General features: G+C 38.3%; 1 protein-coding gene across 1 annotated transcript in view; it reads right to left on the bottom strand.

Moving 5' to 3' along the window:
- The window catches only part of LOC135219677 (protein DEK-like), a 54346-nt gene that overhangs the window by 5289 nt on the left and 23352 nt on the right, over window positions 1-25705 (bottom strand). Inside the window, exons 2-6 of the mRNA XM_064256624.1 lie at window positions 24646-24800; window positions 24290-24444; window positions 23879-24017; window positions 23445-23756; window positions 14863-15015 (exon numbers count right to left, since the gene is read on the bottom strand). Of these exons, the coding sequence (XP_064112694.1) occupies window positions 14863-15015; window positions 23445-23756; window positions 23879-24017; window positions 24290-24444; window positions 24646-24800 (914 nt within the window). The remainder of the gene's footprint in view (window positions 1-14862; window positions 15016-23444; window positions 23757-23878; window positions 24018-24289; window positions 24445-24645; window positions 24801-25705) is intronic.

Below are 25705 nucleotides of genomic sequence, written 5' to 3'. Positions count from 1 at the left end.
TGTTCAGTGTGCTTTGGGTTAGTGTACTGCGACTCCATGAGTATTGTCAGGGATTTTGTTGCCTTTAGCTGGATGGTGTCAACTTTAAGCAAGAATCTTGAAGGAACTTGTGTGACTGAGGATGTACAGGTAAGAGGAATAGGTTTCTGCATGTCTACCACAAGTCCAACCGTTCTTTGGGAAGGCACTAAAACCATGACTAATAAACCAAAAAGTATGGAGACAGACACTTTTTTATTCACTCAAAATGTTCAAGATGACTGCTTTATCTCCAATTGCTTACGGAGCTAGGAAAGACAAGTGAATACTGCTTGCTCCATTCATTCTTTCTATATACAGTGGAACCTTGGTTTTCGTACATAATCCGTTCCAGAACCTCCCACAAAAACATAATTAATGCATTCCAGACCCTCAAAAGTATTAACAAAATATACATTTTATAGGAAATAAAGAGTTTTACATGCAGAAAACAATGAGAAGTAAATATAAATGACTAATGAAATGAATAAATGAACATTTAACATCACTCTTACCTTTATGGAAAACACTTGTTAACGTGTGGAAGACGGAGAGGAGGGGAGAGGGAGGAGGAGAACTTATTGTTTGGAAGGGGAATCTCCCTCCAGAAGGACTTAAGGTATCAAGGACCTATCTGGGGTTACTTCTCTTTGTCTTTTACTGGCACTAGGACCAGCTTGAGAGTTACTGGATCCCTGTCGCACAACATACTGTCCAGAGACATTTGTTTCTGGTGTTTCTTTAAAATTTGCCTAGTTAAACATGACATTGTCATTAAACATGTTCGACACATAGATTACAACTTTCTTGGGATGATAATTCTCCACATTTTTTTTTTTTTACATCATTCCAATGTGCAATTAGGTCCTTAATCCATTCAGTAGGCACATTATGTATGCCCATTCATTTTCTGAATTTTTCAAACCAGCCTCTGCTAGCCTTAAATTCACTAAAAGCAGCTCTTCTTGTCTGCATTTTCTCACTGATATCAGCATGCAAACTTCCTCCAACACTTTGCTAAGAGTTTTTTAAATTTTATAATTTTTTTTAGCCCATGATAGCTATTTACCAGTTGGGGAAAAAAAAAAAATAAATAAATAAATAAATAAAAAAAACGATGAACACAAAAGTAGAATGGGTCACGAAAGATGATGAGGTGCTTTGTTTGGGCGCTCAATACGGGACCTGGTCACACACTGGGCCCTGGATGGAGCATTTCCAAGTGTACAAAAACCGAGGAAACGTACAAGACAAAATTTTGTAGAAAAAGTCTAAAAAACCGAAACGTACAAGAAGAGAAGCGTACAAAAACCAAAGCTTGACTGTACTTGAAAGCATTCCCATACAATACATTGTTAGCTATAAAGCTAGGATAATATCTAGCTTGGAAAGAACTGAAGATACTATAGACATTAATCGAGGCAGTAGTAAGAGATTTGGTAATAGCCGAAGAAAAAAGCATACAAAGAACGACAAGTGCATTTCGACTGAGAAATAGGAATAGGCTAGCAGACGAGAATTTAGAATAAGTAAAACATGAGAGCTTGGTTAAACAGTTGACAAATTTTGGTGCAATAGTTTTGTGTTGCACAACAAACAGAATAAGTAAGACTTGCTACAGACACATCATCTCAATGAAACTGCCTATAACTATGCTATTATTAGAGTTAACCCCTGTATTTGCGGAATCCAGAATCGTGGATTTTTCGTTGGACCATATCTACCGATTACAGGCAGTCCCCGGGTTACGACGGTGTCAGCTTACGACGTTCCGAGGTTACGACGCTTGTCAATAGACGTTATTTCCAGGGTTACGACGCCTACAACGCTCATCTGGGAGATGAAATATGACACCAAAAATGCAAAATAGTCAATATTTGAAGTTTTTTTTTATGAAAAATGCCATAAGAATGCAGTTTACATAGTTTTCAATGCACCCAAAGCTTTAAAAGTAAGGTTTTCTTAGGATTTTTGACGATGTTCCGGCTTACGACGCGTCTCAAGAACTGCGAGAAATTTGCCTATTCGCAGGATTTTCCGATAATAAATATTCTCTAATTATTGTAATTTGATGGTATTTTCATCACTAGATACATTTTTATGAAACAAAAATGATTTACTAGTATTTTCATATATTAATATTGATTAATACTGTATTAATAAGTTTAATAAAATTGGATGATATCACAAAATAAAAATAATAATTCTCTCTATCTGCCTCTTAGAGATGTTTTTTGTATGATGATTTACTAATTTTCAAATATTAAAGTAAACAGAAATATCAATTCATTAAAGCAAATACACTGGTACCTCGACATACCAAAGGCTCACTCAACTTACGAAAAACTCGAGATATGAAAGCACATACGAAGATTTTTTTTTTTTTGCTCTACATACAAAAATAGTTCAGGATACGAAAGGTTTGCTGTAAAGTCCCGAGATTCAACCGGACCACCGATAACAATTTTAAAACTCGCGCGCTGCCACTGAGTAGACTCACTAACATCCTCCCGCTCTCCCATTGGCGGCATCATCGTTATCGTAAGCACACGGAATTCGTTCGTTCTATACGATTTCGTTTATTAATGTAAATTCGTTAGTGATTTCGTTGTAGTACTACTTCATCGTGTTGTGTAAAAACTTTACTACATAACTTAATTACGTACAGTATATACGTAGTCATGGGTCCCAAGAAAGTTGAAGTAGGAAAGAAGAGGATGCTTTCTTTGGAGACAAAAATGGAGATAATAAAAAAGTATGAAGCTGGCATGCGATTGAGTGTGATTGCCAAGGAATATGGCCAAAATCCGTCGACAATAGGCACCATCCTTAAGCAGAAGGATGCCATCAAAGCAGCTACACCTTCCAAGGGAGTGACTATTTTATCTAGCAAGAGGAGCCACATGCACGACGAGATGGAAAGGCTGCTTCTTGTCTGGATAAAACACAAAGAAATTGCTGGCGATACGATAACGGAGACGGCAATCTCCCACAAGGCCAGAGCTATTTTTGGCGATTTGATTGCCCAGGCCGAAGACAACGGAGGAGAAGGGACATCGACGCCAACCCCAGACTTCAAGGCTTCTCATGGGTGGTTCGAAAAATTCCGTAAACGGACTAGCATCCATTCGTTGGTGCGGCATGGGGAGGCGGCCAGCTCGGACACAAAAGCGGCCGAAACCTTTATTAAGACGTTCGACGAGATGACAATCAAGGAAGGCTACAGTTCTCAGCAAGTCTTCAACTGTGATAAGACTGGCCTTTTTTGGGAAAAAAAAGAAATGCCTTGTCGGACGTACATCACAGAGGAGGAGTAGAAGCTACCCGGGCATAAGGCTATGAAAGACAGGCTTACGCTAGCACTTTGTTTGAACGCCAGTGGGGATTGCAAGGTGAAGCCCCTACTTGTCTATCATTCGGAGACTCCTCGAGCCTTCAAGGCCAACAAAGTGCTATAGGAGAAGCTTCAAGTGATGTGGAGGGCTAATGCGAAAGCCTGGGTAACGAGACTTTTGTTCACCGAGTCGGTAAATCTGAAATGTCTGCTGTTGTTGGACAATGCCCCTGCTCACCCTCCTGGCCTCAAGGAAGATATCCTAGCGGAGTATTCGTTTATCAAGGTTCTTTATCTTCAGACCTAACAACACCCTTCTCCTCCAGCTCATGGACCACCAAGTGATATCGAACTTCAAGAAGCTGTATACGAAACATCTTTTCAAGAGATGTTTCGACATCACACTTACACAAAACTCACCTTGTGTGAATTTTGGAAGGAGCAATTCGATGTTGTCATATGCATCCGACTCATTGATCAAGCTTGGCAGGAGGTTTCGAGGCGAACCTTGAATTCTTCGTGGAGGAAACTCTGGTCTGATGCCGTATCCGCCCGAGACTTCAAGGGATTCGACGTGGGCGAAGCTGGTGCTGCAGATTCAGGAACAGTTGACGATCCTGAAACTGTTTCACAACCAGATCTTGACGAGATCGTTGCACTCGACAAGTCCATGGAGCTCGAGGAGCACCAAGAGGAGCTTACGACGGATGACCTGAAGGAGTTGGAGGCCATGCAACATAACGTCGTTCAAGAAGAGTTCTCTAGCAGCGGTGAGGAGGAGGACGACGACCCTATGACAACGGCAGAAATTAAGGATGCTCTAGCTGCTTTTCATAAGGTGCAATCATTTGTAGAAAAGAGACCCCGAAAAGGCTTACACAGGTCGTATGCTTCCGCAGTTTGGTGAGGTTTGCCCAAGTCGTTTCAGGAGCATTTTGAAAAGCAGGCAGAAGCAATCTTCCTTGGATAGTTATTTTTTAAAGAGGCCTTTAGTAGGAGTAAGCAAAAAGGAAGATCCAATTGATGCTATGAAAAAACAAAGTTGAAAGTGGTAAAGAAATTGAAATTTAGTAGGGGAAAAAAAAAAAAAAAAAAAATTAATTTCAGGTTTTTTTGTAAAGTTAAGTGTTACAGTTTTGTTAATGTGTTTCGTAAAGTTTAGTTTATGTTTCCTGACATTTTTTAATGTTTCGTAAAGTTGAGTGTACATACTGTAAGAAGTTTTCTGCCGTTTGTCCTCCTCTGTCGCCACTTTCGGAAATAGCCTCACTCGAAAGGTAAGGTTCCACATTTTACTACATACGTACGTACAGTATTTCTTGTATACCATGTACACTAATACACTTTATTTACAGGTACGTACATATTAGTACTAGTACGTATTAAGTTGGGTATTGAATGGTCCAAATTGTTGTAGTACTATTTCATTGTTTATTGGTCAATTTAGCTCTATTATAAAATTTACTGGGGTGTTTTTGTAGGGCTTCGAACGGATTAGGCATTTTACATGTAAAATGCGGTTCAAGATACGAAAAGCTCATGATACGAAGGCCGCCTCGGAACAGATTAATTTTGTATGTCAAGGTACCACTGTACTATAGTGAACTCTCTCTCCCCACAAGATACTTGTCATAGTGGTAGGTAACTCTCTCCCTCTGTATTGGCTGGAAGTGTCAGAAGTCTATGTACATAACATTCTGAGAGAATAGAGGGATAAACACTCTCTCTCTCTCTCTCACCGAGATGAATTTTTATGGTACACGTATGTAGTGTGTTTACAGTAGGGCCTCATTAATCGCGGGGGATAGGGCCCAGAACCCCCCGTGATAGTAAATACCCGTGTTATCCTGGTACCCCCCCTAAAAATTGCTTTAAACTGCCTACTTTAATAATTAACCCACCCAAGACCACTTTTTCAATGTTTATAACTGCCTACTTTAGTTCAAGCACCAAATATGTCTTCAACTATCACTTTAAACTAAATTCAAGACAGTTTCAAAGTTATTCTTTCCTATCTTCAATTTCCCCTTCATCAGATCAGCAAACTAAAAGTATAATTACCTAACAATTCCTTTCTATTTTCATGATTTGGCTGCTGCACCAAACTAAAAGTACATAGTACTATATCTATTTCGTGAATGAACATATTCATGATAAAAAAAACATGATTTACTCTAATGATTACAGCACCCAACTATAATATTAATGTATAAACAGCAAAATACAGCAATAAAAATCTATTTTTGTCTTTTTTTTTTACGTTTAGAATCAGCTGATGGACGTTTATTACCGAAATAATTATTTTGGAAAACAATTTAGTTGCTAAAAGAAACGAATTTATTAATGGAATTATTATTATTATTAACTTTGTACATAATAGTTTATGATATTATGATAGAGTAATTCATTATTTCATTAGAGAGAAAGAGAGAGAGAGGAAGAGAGGAGCGAGAGAAAGAGAGAGAGATGAGAGAGAGAGAGAGAGAGAGAGAGAGAGCAGCTTAGGACAAGAGTAGCTTGAATAGCTTGAGAGAGCAGCTTAGGATGAGAGTAACTTGAATAGCTTGAGAGAGCAGCTTAGGACGAGTATTGTTGACTATCTTAGCTCAAGAATAACATAATGAAATTTGTATTTTAAATATTTTTATGGTGATAAGAAATGAAACATGGATAGTGATAAGATATTCTCTTGTATACTGTTATAATATGTGATAATAATTGTATTGAAGCACAGTTTTGTAAATCACAGAAAGAATAAAAATATGGCAACACATGCATCTAGAAATGTTGGGGACCATCTTGTTCTGTTATTATGATAATAATAGATTCAGTATTAGTTTTTTCTGTAGAGAGAGAGAGAGAGAGGAGAGAGAGAGAGGAGAGAGAGAGAGAGAGAGAGAGAGAGAGAGAGAAGAGATTTTTGCTATTTACATTCAGTCATGAAAAGAAGAAAAAACAGTAATTAGTGAATCTTGCTGTATGATAAAATTCGCGAATTCGTTAATTTTCCGTAATATATATATGTAGTATTTGGGCTCCACAAAAAAATTAAGTAAAGTGATTTATGACAGAGTTTAGAGGATACTTACGTAAAAATACATCGGTAGTTTGTAGAATGGTGACGTCATGGTGGTCATACATATTTTTTTCGTGAATGAATATACATTTATGATAAAAAAAAAATAGTTACTGTACTGCTTAGAGTACCATACTGTAATATTAATGTAATCACATCAAAATAAAATAATCATTGCATACTGTAAACATGTAAAGTGTATTTTTCTTTTGAAAAATGCATTCCCAAGGAATTATTCCTTGAAGAGGTTTTTTATTATGAAGATATGCCAATAACATATAAGATTTGCGTTTTATTATGAATATATGACAATAATATATAAGGTAAAAATGGTTTTATAACATTTACGCTTCGTCGCTGATCGCAAACAACAATACGATAATCTATGACAATTATCATTTGTATGACTGCAGTGTTCAGAGAAGTTGATTACGTTATACCAAAACAATAATGAAGTTCGAATTGATAATTTATGTTTTCCTAAATGTTATTACTACTGTAATTACACTACTACTATCAACATTTCTAAAAGGTTAAGAATGACAAAGGTGCTGTGAAGTGTAAATCAATGTTTACATTTCTGCTGGCCGCTCAACTACAAGTTGATGTCAAGTATGTGGAATTATTCCATGAATAGGCTATATATTATGAAGATATGCCAATAATATATGAGGTGAGAATGGTTTTATTACCTTTATTGTCAGTTAATATCATAATGTGAATCTGTTCATGCATTTGCTGGTTATCAGAACCGGACGAGGCTTAGCCTACAACAGACAAGCCTGCAATGCTGTGATTCATACCAGCGATATAGACAGAAGTGGTCCAAGGAAAAACTTGTGATTAACTGAATCCGTGATTGCTGATCCACGACTAAGCGAGGCCCCACTGTATTGATATTTTCAGTTAATAATAATAATAATAATAATAATAATAATAATAATAATAATAATAATAATAATAATAACAACAATAGTATAGGCAGTCCATGGTTATCGGTGGTCTTTGTTACCGGCGATCAGGTTTTATGGGGTTTGCCTAGCACCATATAATTGGCTATTTATGGCACCATAAGGGGCCGAATTACTGGTTATTGAAAGCACCATAGATAGCAGCAAAGTTTCGGTTACTGGCGGTTTTCGCTCATCAACACACCCCCGGAATGGAAACCCTGCCGATAATAATAATAGTATGATTCCCAATTATGCGAGAACTCGGTCGATCCACAGCCTTGCAGAACTGGAAAAATGCAGATTTCGATACACATACCTTATGGAAATAATTCCATTAGGGTAGAGGCAAGCGGCAACTTACCCGGTCAAATTTTTCTATACTACCCATTTTCAATACTTTCTATGCACTATACTGTATATTTTTCTAATCTAAAACTGTTCTTATGGATAAATAAAAATTAAAAAGGTTTTGATAACTTGAAAAAGTTTAAAATTACACCCAGGATGGTGAAAACTCCCACTTGTAAACACTGCCACCACTGGGTGTAAGTGTAGTGTATGATAGTTATTTCCTTTAAAAAACATTTTGGATGGAATTTCCTCTATCTATCCTCTGCCAAAAAACCTTCAAACTCCTCTATCTAATCCTCCACTAAGAGTTCTTCTGCTAGAGGAAGGCTTTGTGGACCATTTGGGGTTTAGAGGATCATGCGTGACTTCACTCCTGTTAGGGTTAACAAACTTGGTTATGAGCGTCTCTCTCTCTCTCTCTCTCTCTCTCTCTCTCTCTCTCTCTCTCTCTCTCTCTCTCTCTCTCTCTCTCTCTCTCTCTCAACAATAGAAAAAAAAAAAACAATAATCAAATGTCAAAAGTTAGTCAAAACAAGTTAACCTAGACAAAAAAATTCTTACTTCATGTTCAGCAATGATGTAATTCAAGTTGTCGACTGCTACCAAAATGTTAGTTGCTCTTTCCTTCATCTTTAACTTAAGGAAAAGCTTTTTAGTTTTGAGAAAATAGGTCTTCCTCTTCGAATTCTAGGCAGATGCATACATGATGTGAATGATCAGAATACACTTTGCAGATCTGAATAATACGCATGGTGATGATGATGATACCGATAATTTATACACACTGCGCTATGACATCACAAATGCGTGAGGATGAGCCTTCCGTCTTAGCTAATGGCTGAGCAGAAGCCTTCAGAATACATTTCATTGATCTGAATAATAAGTATGGCCATGAAGATGATACCGATCATTCACACACTACGTTATGACGTCACAAATACGTGGAGCGGAGCCTTCCGTCTTAGCTAATGGCTGAGCAGGAAATCTTTCCCTCACATTCCCCCCACCCCTTCTCTCAGATACCAGCGAACCCGTGCTCCCCCCACCACCCCCGCACCTAAAATACTTGGAAAGATAATAGATTTGATATGTTTGCGGTGCGTAACTCGCAAACTTTGAACGGCTTCCCGCAGATACAGAAAATCTATTTTTGAGAATTAGCGACCGCATAAAAAGAGGAATCGCATAATTCGAACACATATATTTCGGGACCGAACTAATAATAATAATAATAAAACTGTAATTACAAAATTCGTATGTGATAGTATTAAAAGAAATAAAAATAACCTTTCCGTTTCACTTTTAAGTAAGGATAACTCCTCTCTCTCACTGAGATGAGAGAATTTTTATGGTAAATGAACAGTAATACCTCGAGATTAGAGTTTATTTCGTTGCAACCGAGTTCGTAAGTCAACCTACTCGTATGTCAAACCAATTTCTCCCATTTAAAATAACAGAAATAGATTTAATCCCTTCCAGCCCTATGAAACATCCCCAAACAATCCCAAATTATGAAAAAAGACTTTTTAATTAAGAAACACATGTATACTTTACCAATGCATAAAAAGAAAAAAAATGAAATAAAAGAAAAGGTGTTATTTAGTACTGTATTCTTACCTTGGAGACAGACGAGTGAGGCTGACAAAGGGGAATGGCAGAGGAGGAGGGAGGGAGGAAGGGATACAGGCACTGTAGACACGTAAACTAAATCTGCACTTTCTTAACACAATGTAAACTAAAACTGCATTTTCTTTATTTCAAATAAAACTAAAACTTTACTTTCCTTACTTGAAATAAAACCCAAATAAATTAATTGAAGAAAAAAAAAAAAAAAAAAAAAAACACTATCTTTAGCTCCTCTTTCACCCACACCAGCAGAAGCTTCTCCATTTCTTCATAGATATTCGTCCTTAATTGGGACAGAATTGTAGTTCCTTTCACTGGTGTTGCACTTTTGATAGCATCCTTTTGTTTAAGAATGGTACAAATTGTAGATGCACTGCGGTCGTACAGCCTTGCCAGTTTAATGTATCAGATGCTGGTTGCGCTGATGCTGGACCCGTGAATGCCAACTACCAGCAGCCTCCCGAAACACTCGTATCTCGGACAAAAATATGGACAGAGTTGCAGCTCGTATCTCAAAAAATTCATATGTTGGGTTGCTCATATCTCAAAGTATTACTGTACCTATATGTTTATTAATATTTTCAAATAATAATAATAACTGTAATTTCAAATGAAAATTCTTTCCCTTGTAAACAACTTCTTTACCCACTAATCAAGATCTTGTATCTCATCTAGATTGTAATGACCTTCTTTACCCACTAATCACAATTTTGTATCTCATCTAGCTAAGCAGCAAGAATCACATGTATAAGTCTGCATATAGAATTTCCTGGCCTTCCCGCCGATATATAATTCATCAATGTATGTCCATTATGTCTTTTGTTATTGTCATTTTAGTAACTGCTAAGAAACAAATTCTTCTCTATCAGTGTGCAGGTCGCGAGACTTGGGGGTCAGGCACTCCGTTTCCATCAGCACACTGCTATGTATATTGCATGCCCAGGTAATAAATCAGTAGTACTCAGTTCTCTCTCATTGCGACCTCACAATTGGTGACCCGAGGAGTGACAATAAACATTGGTGACCCGAGGAGTGACAGTAAACAGAGGTTTTGGCTTCGCCATTAACGGACTCACTACGGCCACGCTTACCTTCAGATGCCTTTGACAGAATCATACAACGACAAAGTTTAGGCTTCTGAAAGCTCTTTCTTTGGAAAACCATCCACACCACTAATGACGGTGTACCTTCCCAGATACGTTCTGGCGTGTTCGAACAGTTAGGGCCTGCTATTTAAGATTTGCATCGAATGTATTCAGAAAGTCATAACCGGAACCACACAGTGTATAGTTTTGACTTCTGACGAACCCCAAACACCATTAATGGACTAAATATCACAAATTCTTGGTAATTTGTATTTTTCCTAGCTATACTTACCTCGAACTACTACCGTAGGAGAAACCTGGATTGATAATCCAGGTTTCTCCTATGATAGTAGTTCAATTTAAGTATACAGCATCGGAACAAACAGCGGTTAACTTGCATTTTGGTGCCAGTCAAAATGCCAGACACAGAACCAAAAAGTCAAGCCGAGGACTCTCAGATCCTCTGCATCCCCCTCGCCTTCGAAAACTGTGATATCTCAGGTGATAAAGCTACTGCCATTCTCACAGCAAAATACCGCGTCATGGTTCCTGCAGGCTGACATACATTTCCGTGTAGCCAAAGTCACGGACAAAGAAACCAAAGCAGATATCACCATGACAATGCTGCCCGAGGAAGTGTTTCATAAAATTACATCTTGGCTAGACAAGCAGATGGAAAAGATAAAATACAAAGACCTTCGCAGGAAGCTCATCGAGATATACTCCATGTCCGTCCCAGAAAGAGCCCAACGTGCCCTGGACCTGATGAACCAGCCCCTGGGGGACACATTGCCCAAGGACGCCTGGGACGAACTACGTACAAGGTCTCCTGATGCTGCTAGACTGCGATGAATTTGGCAAAAGAAGGGAGATCAGCCTATCGTGAGAAATATTCATGCATTACCTTCCTCAGGAGGTGAGGGTGCAAATTATGGAGGCAGACACACTTCCAATGGAGAAATTGGTGAGCATTGCGCATAAACTCCACGAGGCCACCAAGGCCTTCAAGCCCGCAGCAGCACCCACAGCCTGATACAAGAGAAGGTCAAGGAGGGGGATACACAAACAATATACAGAAAAAAGGTGCTGCTGCAGAGGTCATGGATGAATCAAGCCTGGTGTTATTTCCACTGACAATTCGGAAAGAACACCAGAAACAGCTGAGCTCCCTGTGCATTCCCAAAAAATGTAGAGGGCGGCCACCCGTACCAGCAGTGGCTGCAAGCAACACTGAATCCCAACCAGTGGGATTCTTCATCCACGAAGCGATCTTGGGGCACCGAATGCTGGTAGACACAAGCCATGCAGTCAGTCTTTCTGCCGTCGAGGGAGGACTGCAACTGCCAGCCCAACGCCACGGCTGCACTAATAGCCGCAAATGAAAGCCCCATCCGCTGCTATGGAACCCAAACCCGCAAAATATCCATTCTGGGTCATAAATAAGAGTGGTCCTTCATCATCGCAAATGTCAGGTTCTCCCTTCTGGACCAATTTTCTCACACAACATGGTCTGCTGGTGGACGTCACCCGTAAACGCCTTCTAGACACCGGAACCTCCCGCTTCCCACCCGCTTGCCTCCAGCCTGGGAATGCCCGTTGTATGTGCTACCGCGTCGTCCAAATACAGTGCCCTCCTGCACGAATTCCCAGAGGTCTTCAAGCCGGAACTACGCCAGGTGCCGGGAAACACACCAAGCAGGGAATCTACAACCACCTGCCACCCAAAAAGCTCCAGGATGCTAAATAAGCATTCACAGAGATGGAGAGGAGAGTTATTTGCAAAAAGACATCAAAGCCCATAGGCATCCCCCCTCCACATGGTGAAGAAGCCAGGCGATTCCTGGAGGCCCTGTGGAGACTATCAACGGTTGAACCTGGTGACAACACCTGACCAATACCCCCAGCCAAACATGCAGGACCTGACAGGAGCCTACACAACACCAAAATATTTACTAAAATGGATCTACTTGAAATTTTATTTTTAGGTGCCAGTACACCCTGACAAGATTCCGAAGACGGCCATCATCACGCCATTAGGAACATACACCTTTGACCTCAGGAATGCTGGGGCCACATTCCTGAGGGACCTACCTTTCTGCGTCTGCTATGTGGACGATATCCTGATTTTCTCCAAGTCCCTGGAAGAGCACCTGGGACACGTCCAGCCATGCTGAAACGCCTTCAGAACAGGTTGATCATCAGATTGGACAAATGTTCGACAAGTGAAGAGAATGTGGACTTCCAGGACACGAGGTCTCCCCATGGCGTCCGCCCCATGGCCTCCAAGATACAGGCAATAAACAACTTCCCTACCAAAGATGATCCAGTCCCTGCAGGAGTTCCTTGGAATGGTCAACTACTACTGACGATTCGTGCCGGACATCGCCCGTATCATGTATCCCCTGACCAAAGTTCTGAACAAGAAACCAGACACTGACGTGGGAAACGCTGCAGCAGGAGGGCACTCGAGCAGACGAAGGCAGCCCTCACCAGAGCCACCACCTTGCCCTACCAGGACCCCATCTCCCCCTGAGACTTACCACCGATACCAGCAACATCACCTGTGGAGCCATACTGGAGCAGATAGTGGACGGGTTGCATCCCCCTGCTCGCGTTCTTCAGCCGCTGGAGACCCGTTACAGAGCATTCAACAGGGAACTGCTGGCAATTTAGCAGGCTGTGTGACACTTCAAATACCTCTAGACAGCAGCCCCATTCACCATCCTAACAGACCACAAGCCTTTGTTACATGCTTTCATGAAGGTGGGAGACGCGTGGTTGGCAAGACAGCAGTAGCACTTGGCCGCTATATCTGAATTTAGGTGCACCATCAGCTATGTCCGCGGAAAGAACCCGGTAGCCGACACCCTGTAAAGGACTGAAATAAATCCGGTCTACCTGGGCATCAACTACAAGGACCCGTATTCACAGAATTCTGATTTGCAGACTCACATTTTTGCAGATTTCTCTATGGAACATATACTCCCATTAATCATAAGAAATTCACATATTCTCGGTATTTTTCTATGAGAAATATCAAATTTTTTAATTTATTTCATTATAAAATGCACATTTTGTGATAATTCTATTCAAACCAGATATAAACATTTATAGTGGGTTTTCCTTGAGTTTTACCTAACAAAAACAGGCAGTTTTAAGCATTTTTATAGTGATCCCTACAACATGCTTACACCAAAATCATTCCTACATAGCCTGAATGTTATTGGTTTTGTTTCCAGTGGAAGACATCCTCTGAAAATGAAATTACAATACCATAAACAGGTGCAAAACAGCCAAACTTCATTAGAATATCAACAATCACCAAAGAGCAATGGCAGCAAGGAGAATTCTGACAAGAGCTTAAACATTCGAAACACACCTGGTGGAGAACAGGTGAACTAGACAGTAATCTGGGGATCCCTTCGATTTTTTTTTTTAAATGCTGACTCACCCAATTCGAATGGAGATATAGCTAACTTTAACAATAGGTAAGCTTCACAAATAAATGCGAATCTTTATTGAGACAAATTATCAGTAAGTTACTCTCAAACAAATAACACCATAATCATTCTGTAATATATACCATCTGGCTAATATTAAGAAATCATTTGTTAATCAACTTGGAATTATATAAGTTGTACCTTAAAAGTGGCAATAAACCATTTGTTTATGTCATCAAAATTTCATAAAAATCTGAAGCATCTTAGATTTATTACTAAATCTAAACTGCTAAATTATTTCATAAAAAAAAACTTATATTCTTTATTTAATTTTACATAAATAAAACATTTTCTCTCTATGGTAACTTTTGTTTGTGATTATATTCCTAAAAACAATGAAGCTAAAAATAAATTACTTTTGTTCATGATATTCTCTGCAATTCTTCCAAAAGATTTGGATACTACCATACAAAGCTCATCACTAGCTATGACTTTGCTGCTGTTTGGTTCTCAGAAGCAGTCACACCTAGAGGACTTGTGTCCCTGTTGACCAGTTAGCCACCTTGAGACAACGGAAATAGTTCACCTGCACATCTTTTTCAATAATAAGAGCTTTGGTCTGAACACACATGGATCTTAAAACACACATGAAAGTATTAGAGCTGTTTTCTTTGGGTGAGAAAGACATGAATTCCAGCAACCACTTTCTATTTGTGTAGTGCATAAAATGTTTGCAAGAAAAGTCAATTCAATATCAAATCACCAGTACTGTTAGGAATGGAGTAAAAAGATAAAAGTTTAATTATGACAGTGATGAAGAAAGGAAATGGGTAAAAGATGAAGATTAAAAAATTGACAAAGCTAAAGAATAAGGAAAACTGTAAAACCATAAAACTACTAAAACTGCACTATCTTGTGCATTGCACGGTTTTACTCTTAAATTACTATTTCAACAAGAACTATTGAAAGCCAAACTTACCGACTTGACAGTTTCTTTTATGAAGTCTTTTTTATGCGTCAAATCAAAATCTGGGTAGCTGTCATAAACTTGTCTGCAAACACTCTTCATTGTTACTTCCTCAAGGTTGGCGCCATCTAAGATCTTCTTAACCATAGCCTTAATTTCACTATCCTGGCAATGAAAAATGAGTAATGAAACAATACCACATACAACTACACTTACTATGAATTTTCAACAAAGCACACTTAATCAAAATGTCAAGCAGCATGGTCAAAGGTAAAATACATCAAAATGCACAAAAACATGACAGAAATGATAGAATCAAAAGTACAGGCAGGACCTATTAACACGCTGACTGTAATGTGCTCCATATAGTATGTGGTACATTGGGGGAGTGTCTTAATGAGTGGCATATATGTGGTACATTCACTTAGAATTACATATATATATTTTAAAAGTACCTTAAAATGAACCAAAGTCTTTATTTTCAATAAAACAATGTTGTAGTATATGTGAAAATGAACAAATTAACCTAGAGCATTAAATAAACACTTTATTACTGTAAATAATACTTGTATGATGGCATAAGCACAAATATTTATTTTTTCTCTTTTTAATTTTCCAAGAGCAAAAAAATTTAAAAACAATTCATACAACAGATTTTTTTATTTTCATTTTATATTATACTGATAGGGAATCAAAAGTAGAATCAAAAGTAAAAAAATATATTTTGTGAATATTTTACTGTTAATATATATATATATATATATATATATATATATATATATATATATATATATATATATATAATATATATATATATATATATATATATATATATTATATATATATATATATATATATATATATATATATATATATATATATAATATATATATATATATATATATATATATATATATATATATATATATATATATATATATATATATATATATATATATACATGTATATAATATATATATATATACATATATACATATATACTGTTATATACGTATACTATATATATATATACATGTATATACTACATATATTTATATATATATATATATATATATATATATATATATATATATATATATATATATATATATATATATATATTATATATATATGTGTGTGTGTGTGTATATATATATATATATATATATATTTAAATATAAATATATAATAATATATAATATATTATATTATAATATAATTATATAATTTAATATCGTAATCTTATCCTACCATATATATTATGTATTAATAATAATTAAATATAATTATAACGTACTATATATATATATATATGTATAGATATATGGATAATATCATAGATATATATATTATATATACATATATATGATATATATATTATAGATATATGATTATATATATATATACAAAAATATATATACGTATATATATATATAATAACCCCCCGATAGGTATATTTATTATATATTATTTATAATATATATATACAAAAAAAAAAAACATATATATTATATATATAAAAAAAACATATAATATCATCCATATATTACACTATATATTATATATATATATATATATATATATTATATATATCTATATAATATATATATATACGTAATATATCTTATATATATATTCTATATATATATTATATATATATATATAATATATATTATATATATATATAACACTACAAGTGTATATACATATATATATATATATATAGTAATATATATTTAATAATATATATACCATATAATATAAATTATATATATATAGTATATATGGTGTACTAATATATATACATATACCAATATATCTTTTTTACACATATATATATATATTAATTTACAAATACCATACATACATATATATATATATTTTGCACATATATATGTATATATCCTCCTTCGTTTATTTTTCCTTCGTGGCACATATCTTTATTTATGGATTTATCACGTTCCTAACTTTCGTGATTCAGTTATACGTATGTATGTATGTGTATACACACACACACACACACACACACACATACATACATACAATTACTTTCATTTTACGTATCTTTACTTTCAGATTGAAGAAGGGGATGAAACCAAAAATGCTAAACCCAGCACGAGCCAACAGGAACGTCCTCGCAAACGTCTCTCTAAATCTGACCAAATATTGGATACAGTTGCAAGAAAACTTGATGAATCTGTAAATACAGATATGTCTGGTACGGATAACTTCGGGAAATATGTCACACGTAGGGTACTTGCAATGGACCAGCGAACTTCAATAATAACTAGAAAAATCATAAATGATGTACTTTTTGAGGCAGAGATGGGGAATTTAAATTCTTCATCTCGAGTAGTTACAACACACCAAGAGCTGGTACCATTACCAATGCCTTCAAATAACTCAGTGTATAGTTACTGCAGTAACAGCAGTAGTGACTCCGGGATGTCGCAGTACTTTTCAAATTTTCAACCTTAGGATATCATATGCCCTACGTTTACTTGGTATATGTTTTATTTTTCTCATTTTTACCAAGTTTACTATAACATATGTTACTACATTTCAGGTGTCATATGTTATCAATAAACATTTACAAATATACAACTCTTACAAATTATTCATTACCTTTAGATAGTCTTTGTGATGGACCTTGTAGATAGCAGCACATGTGTCTGGTATGATAGATGACAAAGAGCTGGTGGAAATGATGGCAGAATATTTTAGATCATTAAGTGACCTTCCTGTTGCTAAATAGCGTAAAGTGACACTCAGTCTTTCATGTGGAGTTATGACCTTCCTCATAGTTGTATCTTCATAAGTAATGAAAGGGCTGACAGGATTCAGTAGATCAATGTACGTGTCTTCATCCATACGCAAATAATTGCGCCAGTCATCTAGCTCTAATTTTAAAGCAACAAGCAAGTAGGTGTGTGAAAATTTCTCTCTTTTTAGTAGCCAATCCTTCGTCCACTTTGATCTTTTTTTTTTCCTTCTTAGTGCCACTGCTAAAGCAATGGCTATCAAATCGTCCTGGTCGAGAGACATGTTGACGTTGTTTTAGCACAAGTAGGACATCCTGATCTAATACAAACATCATCACCTCTTAAAACCAAAGTGATGTCGCATATATATCATCTGCTGAGGTCCCAGACATCTTCGAGCTTTCTATTTTCTTGTGCTCTCTCCTAAAACTTGCTCGTAAGGAGTTTATTTTCTTCGTCAGGGCGTCTCGTGTGCAGTCAGGCTCAAGTTCTTTCAATATTTCATGCAGAGCCGCTATTCTTTTGTTTCTGGCTACTTTATTGGAATAGTCTTTTGATTTAACTTTCCATAAAGCTGGATGAGCCCGATATGCAAGTATGAAATCAAGTACGACTTCCTTCTCATTCTTGCTTTCATTAATGGCAGCCATTATTCATTTCTTTGATGATGTTTCCTCTAGCAGATTTGAATAACAACTGAGGTTCGATGCTCGACATCCGTTCACACCGTTCGTCAAACCATGTAGCTCCGCCCACAAAGTCAAGATGAGCCTGACTTTCATCGAGCCGTTCGACAAGTGTGCTCGACAACCAAATAGCCCGTTTACACGCTCGAACATCAATTCAAACACAGGGGTTGTTGAACCAGGCTCGACGAGCTGTTCGCCCGTGTAAACCCAGCTTTAGAGTTCATTTTTGGCTCCTTTTTTTGTCATTGCCTGAAGTTTAGTATACAACCATCAGAAATGAAAAAAAATATCATTATCATATATAAATACATAATGCAATACGTATATGATAGCGCGAAAACAAAATTTCATACATGATTATATTCAATTGAGACTACAACAGATCTCCATTCCTCAATGCCAGCAAGGACTCAGGGTCAACCGATCTTTCCATGGTGGATAAAGCCGCGTCTCTTCTAATCAGGTTAGCCCATAAATTAACGCCTTGCCTCCGGACTGCAACAAACTGGCAAGAGAGGAGGCACTCACCAATCCCTCTGAGGACCTGTCAGAAGCTATCTTGGCAATAACCATAGACCAGATGTCCAGCCAAGAAACCATCTGCAACACGGAGGCTGCCATAGATTCCAACGCTGAAGCATCCTGTGGAGACAAGGCTGAAGCCATCGACCTCACCTGCTCCAAAGTCATTCCTGGCTTCAGACGAATGACGTCCAGGTTAATATGATGCGATATCTAAAAAGCAGAGTTCGTAGCATAGTACTTCCTATGCCTTGTGAGAGGCGGGGGTAGCAGCTTGGCAGAGCCCCTAGAACGAAGCAAACAGTCCCGATATGAAACAGAGGTGTTAACCTTATGCAAGACCAATATGACGTGCCCCGACAAGAGAAGTTGAAACGATGACTTGGGAGCCTGCATAGCTCCAAGCAAGACTTTCAAGCAGGAAGGAGTGTAAGACGATCGAGCCTGAGTCCTACTCTCCAAATTGTTGAATCCATGAATGAGATCGACAACTTCTGAAAAGGAAGACAAAAGCTCTTGCGTGTCCCCCTCCTCCTGCTCCAGCAACTGCGACCGATGACGAGAAGGGTGTGCAGAGTCATCTAAAGTGCCTTCCTCGTTTAAATTAACGGAAGAACCAGCATCCAAACAGCCTGAAACACCAACTAACCTGTCTGGGGTGGATCAAAGCGCCAACTCCCAAGAAGAACCAACCAAAACACCAGGGACATCATTACGCACTCTGCCAACGGAGGACTCTTTTAACGTGGCCAAGAACGGGCACGGGTGTGGGAAATGTATGAACGTGTGTCGGTGAGGAATCCTGAACACTCAAGATCGAATGAGAATCCCTCGGAGTCGAACTCCTGGAAGCACCAGGGAGAGGGGCAGGCAAACACTCTTGCAGCACCAACTCCGCACTCAACCTTCGACCTCTTGACAGGCGCCTTGAGATCCTTACGGTGACGAATAAGCCCTAGAGAAGAAGTGGGAGCGTCTGCAACATGGCATGAATGAGGGAGGTTGCAACACGCCCGCGACTCGATGCAGAGGACAAAGCATCAACTGCAGATCGCACAGGGGATGATACACTAACTCTCTCCAAAACACCAACACTCTCAGGAACATGGGGGTGTTGCTCCTCACTCGCAGACGAAAAAAGGGCAAAGTCCTTAGCCTTCCAATGCTTCATATGCTGACGTGGCGGAGATGGAGGAGGAGAGGAAGACAGCATTGGCTCCTTACACAATCTCTTCACAGGAGGCGGGGGCGATGCAATACACTTGCTTCCAGTCCTCCCAGCCGACATGGCAGCCAGCTTATCTTCTAAAACAGTGTCCAACCTCTTAAGAACCACCTGGCATAAAGCCTCAGACAGATCTAGATCTGCAAGAGAAGGGTCCGACGACATGGAAAGGAGCTGCAGCAAACTGGACATCACGGCAGCAAATGATGATGACACAGACGAGCGAGGCAGTGCAATGGAGAATGAGAGTGACATCATCGATGGAAGTGATGTCACGGCTTCCCCTCGATCTGAACGGGAAGCAGACACTACTGGCGGAGGGATAAAAAATGACTGACCCCGTGACGTCACTAGCATGGCTGACGCCACGGCTTCCCTCCGACTTGAAGAAGCAGCAATCGTCACTGGTGGAGCAATACAAAATGGCTGACCTCGGCTACCCACGAAGACGAGGCCAGGAGGAGGGGGTTAGCGCGTATCCCTGAAGTGAGTCAGCAAACCCTCCAAGGACAGTGAGCCCAGTAGCCCAAGCGTCCCCCAAAGCGCCCCCATTTTGGATGCCTCCGACTCTGCAATAAAAGCCTCCTCCTCTCATGAATCAAATTAACTCCCGAAGAAGGGGCGATATTACATAAATCAGCCTGAAGACCTCCCAATACTTCCAACGACGAATCGATGGAAGAAAAGGAAGGGGACAAAGGCACAACACTACTATGGGGTGCGATAGCAGCAGGAGACAAAGTATCGGGAAGAGAAGAAAAACCCTCCCACTAAGGAAGAGTAGAAACCCTACGATGCTCCCTCTTTCTATAAAATAACTTAAAACTGCTCTTTAGGCCATGCACAGCATTCTGTGCAAGGATTCGTTATTGTACAAACGTTAGAGCGACACCTACTACAAGTGACGTGGGGAATGGTCACAGCTGAAGCCAAAAAACAAGAACATGGAAAACCTGGAGTTCCGGGCCACACATATTGATGAGGCCGAGATGGAGCAGGAGAAGCCATAATAACAGCACACACACACACACAAACACACTAAAACACAAGCGAAACGGACAATGAACTGGGAAAAGGCCGAGAGGTCAACCACAACTCTCACCCAGGCGGTTAAATTAAAACTGACACGGTGGCGTAGACGCGCAGTCCTTGACCACTCTTCACCCGATATACACACGCATTGCCAGATCTCACAAGATTCCTTGCCTTCATCTGCGATTTAACCGGATCCAGCTAGGCCTTAGAAATTATCCTATTGTTAAGACCGAAGGATTGTTCGCATATCAACAATTTTAAAGTAATTTGTATTTTTTTTTACTAATAAAACTGGAGGTCTCAACATATGGGATTTTCAGCGAGCTGGAAATCCGGCAATTAAAATTTTGCAAGGTGGTTATGGTAATAGCTATCAATAGTAGGGGAGAAGCACCACCAACCAAGTCAGTGTGCATTCAATTCTGCACCATTTACCTTTTGAGCCAGGTAAGAGAATGAAGGGTAGTAACAGGTGGGCCCCATTATGTAGAGGCCAGTCCCATACACACACCAACTCTTTGCAGCAGCACACCTTAGGCAAGATGCAACCTGTCCTTCAAGAGCTGGGTGAACTAAATGAGTTGTTGAGCATCCACCATAAGATCCAAGGAAGAGGAGTCCAAGGACCTATGGGTAACATCCTGACAGACCGATGCCCCTGGTCTAGTAAGATCTGGCCTGAAATGTATTGATGTCCACCAGGAAGTCGTGGGATATGCTCATTCGATCATCTAACTAGTCAGAGAAAGGACAATTTGAACACTCTTTCTTGGCCAACTCAAAATTACGATTTAGTAATTGGCATTAAGCTGAAAGTCTAAACTTTATGGAGGCAACATAATGTCATACTGTCATTGGAACCACAAATTTTTTTATGTCATGGTTCCAAGATCAATTGTCCTTATCCCCTGACTTCAGAAAATGAATTGTTGTAATTACATCCATCTTTCTTGGGATGTACCTGGCTGGTCACTGTGCTGAATGTTCTTCTGTCTACTCGTGTACCTACACTGCAATAGAGTAGATGAAAGGACACTAAGACCTTTTGTTGACCGTGGTACTACCGAGGTGTCGTGCTATCATACCAGAGAGTGTATCTGGATCTGCAGACTCTTGAAAGACAGAAGTGTAAGTCTAGTCTGGTGACTACTTTGACAATTGTATAGAAATTTGGGACCCGGCAACAAACCTCGATCAACTCGTGAGATAAGTAGTCACAAGTGCTATTGTGCCCATGCTGGCTGGTAGCTGACCTCACATGACCAGAGGTCTATCACAAATTGATTCTGAACAGACAAATGGAAACCATGCTAAGCTCATGGACCAGACATACTACTCTCCTCACAGAGCCCAATCCTGTGAACAAAATCAGTGACTAGGCCCCCTCCTCAAAGAGAATATGGTAAAAGATTTCTGGGTTCTCTTCAACTTCTATGGCCCAGATGATGAGGTAAAGAATGTGCCTAAGTACATCTAAGGTTGGGAAAGAACATAAGTGGTTCTTTACTCTTACACTGACTTTCACCCTGTTACCTGTAAGGCTGAGGACAATATCAAGGAATGAGTCCATCAAGGACTGGAGCTGGAGCAGCAGCAGGGGATCTGTTGTCAAACACTGATGATCATTAATAAATGTTGCAAAAGGCAGATGTAAGCTCCCAGGAAACCAAAGGTAAACAAAGCTCTCAGGGCCACCAAGGGAAAACCAAAGTAACTTCAAGAAGTCCCAGGATTTGGAAGGGCACTTTGGGACATGGCCACAAGTTCAACACTTGTCCCATTAAGGGCACACAAAACAGACCACTCCCCCACTGGCCCCTCAGACTGCTCCCTATGGGCTGTGCAACATATGGAAAATGGCAGGAAGCTGGGCCAGTGGAAGCAGGAGACCAACTAGGAAATGATCAAGAGAGGTGTACCAGAGTGAAGGGAGCGCTATTCTTTCCTGACAAAAAACTGATGAGACGAGCTTAGACAAACACCTGATGAAAAGCAGACTTGTACAGTAAAGCAATAATGTTTATCAAAAGTAAGGATCCAACATCATTCTGATTTTAGAGTATGCCAGATAAAGAGTGAGGATCAGCAGACAAGTGAATGAACAATGACCCCCCCCACTCACCTACCTGCTGCCTCTCAACTAAAAATAGAAAAACAATAATCATTCCAAATGATGCTGAATACTAGCCAGTATAAAAGATGTTTGTATTCTCATAGGAACACACTCTCAAGTTTCTTATCAGCGAAGTTTAACATAATGCTTTCCTATAATGAACTTTCTTAAATTTCCACAGAAGCCACGAGAAAATCAACTCACCTGTACCAATAAAATTAGATTAAAAAATAAAGCAGATAACTTACTGAAGGTGGATGTTTTGCTTTTTTAGCCAATGGTTCATCATCAGATTCGCTGTCAGAATCTGATGATACAGTCTTGGCTACATTAGCTTGTGTTTTTGCAGCAGACTTTTTTGCTGATGGTTTTTTAGCTGGGGTCTTCTTTGCTGGTGTCTTCTTAGCTGGAGTTTTCTTGCGCTTTTTGGTAGTTTCTTCATCATTCTCCTCATCCTCATTCCCCTCATCAGAACCTCCTTCATCTTCACTGTATGATTCAGTGGAGGTATTCTTAGATTGGTTATGGTCTCTTTTGGGTCGCCCTCTTCCTTTACCGACCTGAAGTAAAGCAAACAAGACAAATTTACCAAATGCAATATGTATATAGCTGAAACAGCTTATTATTCTTAAAAATATTCTTCCAAATAAAGTGCAAAAAAATTAAGTTTGAATATGTTTACCTTTATTTTTGGAGGTTTTCTTCCCATATCTTTAGGCTCTAGCATGAAATCCATAAATCTGTCAACGATCTCCCTTTTAGAACCACCTACTTCCATACCTAAGATCTTTAAGATTTTAGTAATTTCAGCCTTCGTAACTCTGAAATTGAAAACATTATCTCAGAATGATAGCATTCAAAGTTCTATGGAAAAAATATTTATGAGAATTAATACTATAAAGCAACAATGCAAGTTAGAAAAACTGAAGATATTAATGCATGATAGATACTCTAATGTAGTGCTATAGCTTCTCAAGCTTACATCGTGAATTCAGATCTTATATGTAGAGAAATGCACAAGGAATTTTTATATATAACCATGAAATAGGGGTTTTCATACATAAGGGCACATAAATGACTAGGGATCACTTACTTTTCTAAACTTAAAGACTTTCCTTCAAACTTTTTATCTTCTTTGGTAAATCCAAAACCATTGAATTTTCTTAGATTTTTCTTGATTTCTACACCACTTCCTGGGCGACCATAGGCAACCCTATGTAGTACTTTTAGTTCATCTTGGTGTGTTTTCTGAGGAAAATAATGAAACCATTCAACAGATAACTAATATATGCAATAGGCAAAAGTTGACTATAAGAAATTATCACCCATCAGCAAATATCATATTAACACTATCAGACTACAGATAACTCTTGAAGCATCTATGTAATAGTTTGTCACAAAATACACCCAAAAACCTTTCTAGCAAAAGCCCAACAAAATATCACTTACTTTTAACATAAATTCAATAAATGGTATATCTCCTAAGGGTGTGCCGCTTCCTTCAAACTTTAATTCCTCTTTTTTTTCTTCTTGTATGAAACGTTCCACTTTCTTGCGATCTCGTTTCCCACTCATTTCCAGGGGTTGGTCATACAACGGTACAGCTGAAATATAAAATAAAAACATAAAGTATCGATCTTTAAGTCCAATTCTTTACAAAAATGGGCTAATAATATTATAAATCTCAGAATATGTAATACAAGTATCAGAAAAGTAATACAACACACACATACATCAATGTACTCTAACAAAAATATTGACAAATCAAACAATAATAAAGGATTGTAACTACTGGAATATAAGAAAATTAATTTTTAATTTAAAGCTATACTAGGATTAATTCCTTTTTAAATGAGGGAAGCAGCGGACCTGCCCCTTAACCCTTTGGGCTACCTGTAAGAGCCCACCCACTTTTTACAGAATCACTCTTTATGCAAGTTCTATCAGCCCATGAAATCTTTTTTTATTACTCGTTGTTTAATTCATATGAAATTTTTCATTTAGATCAGCATATTAGCTTCAGTGGTTCCTTGTGATTAATTTCAATCTAAGTTCAAAGAATTTTTTTTTATAGGAAGTTGTGATGTCAGGTATCGAGAAACAAACCCAGGTTCCATAATCGCAAAAAGAGCAAAGAATTCAAGAAGTTAAGAGGGCATTATAGGTACTACAGTTACGTAAGTATCTGGCAAAAGTGACCAGTAGATTCTACATATATATTTCAGCCTAAAAAGCAATTAAAATGATTGCTCACTTGGCTACGATGTTGAGGATGGGTCTATTGCAGCCCAAATAAATATATCTGAAAACGACAGATTTATGTGTATGAGAGGGGTAGACACTTTAATCCTTCTTGTGGTCAGGTCGGCAACGTGACGTCTTTGTGATTACGGGACCTGGGTTCGTTTCCTAGTACCGAACATCACAATTTCTTCAAAAAAATTTCTTTGAACTTGGATCTTCAGGCTTTGTAGTGACAAGCGTATCCAAAAAAGAGCAAAGAATTCAA

Source organism: Macrobrachium nipponense, chromosome 1, assembly GCF_015104395.2.
Source record: "Macrobrachium nipponense isolate FS-2020 chromosome 1, ASM1510439v2, whole genome shotgun sequence".
NCBI classification, from domain to species: Eukaryota; Metazoa; Arthropoda; class Malacostraca; order Decapoda; family Palaemonidae; genus Macrobrachium; species Macrobrachium nipponense.
This window is presented reverse-complemented; position numbering and strand designations above follow the sequence as displayed.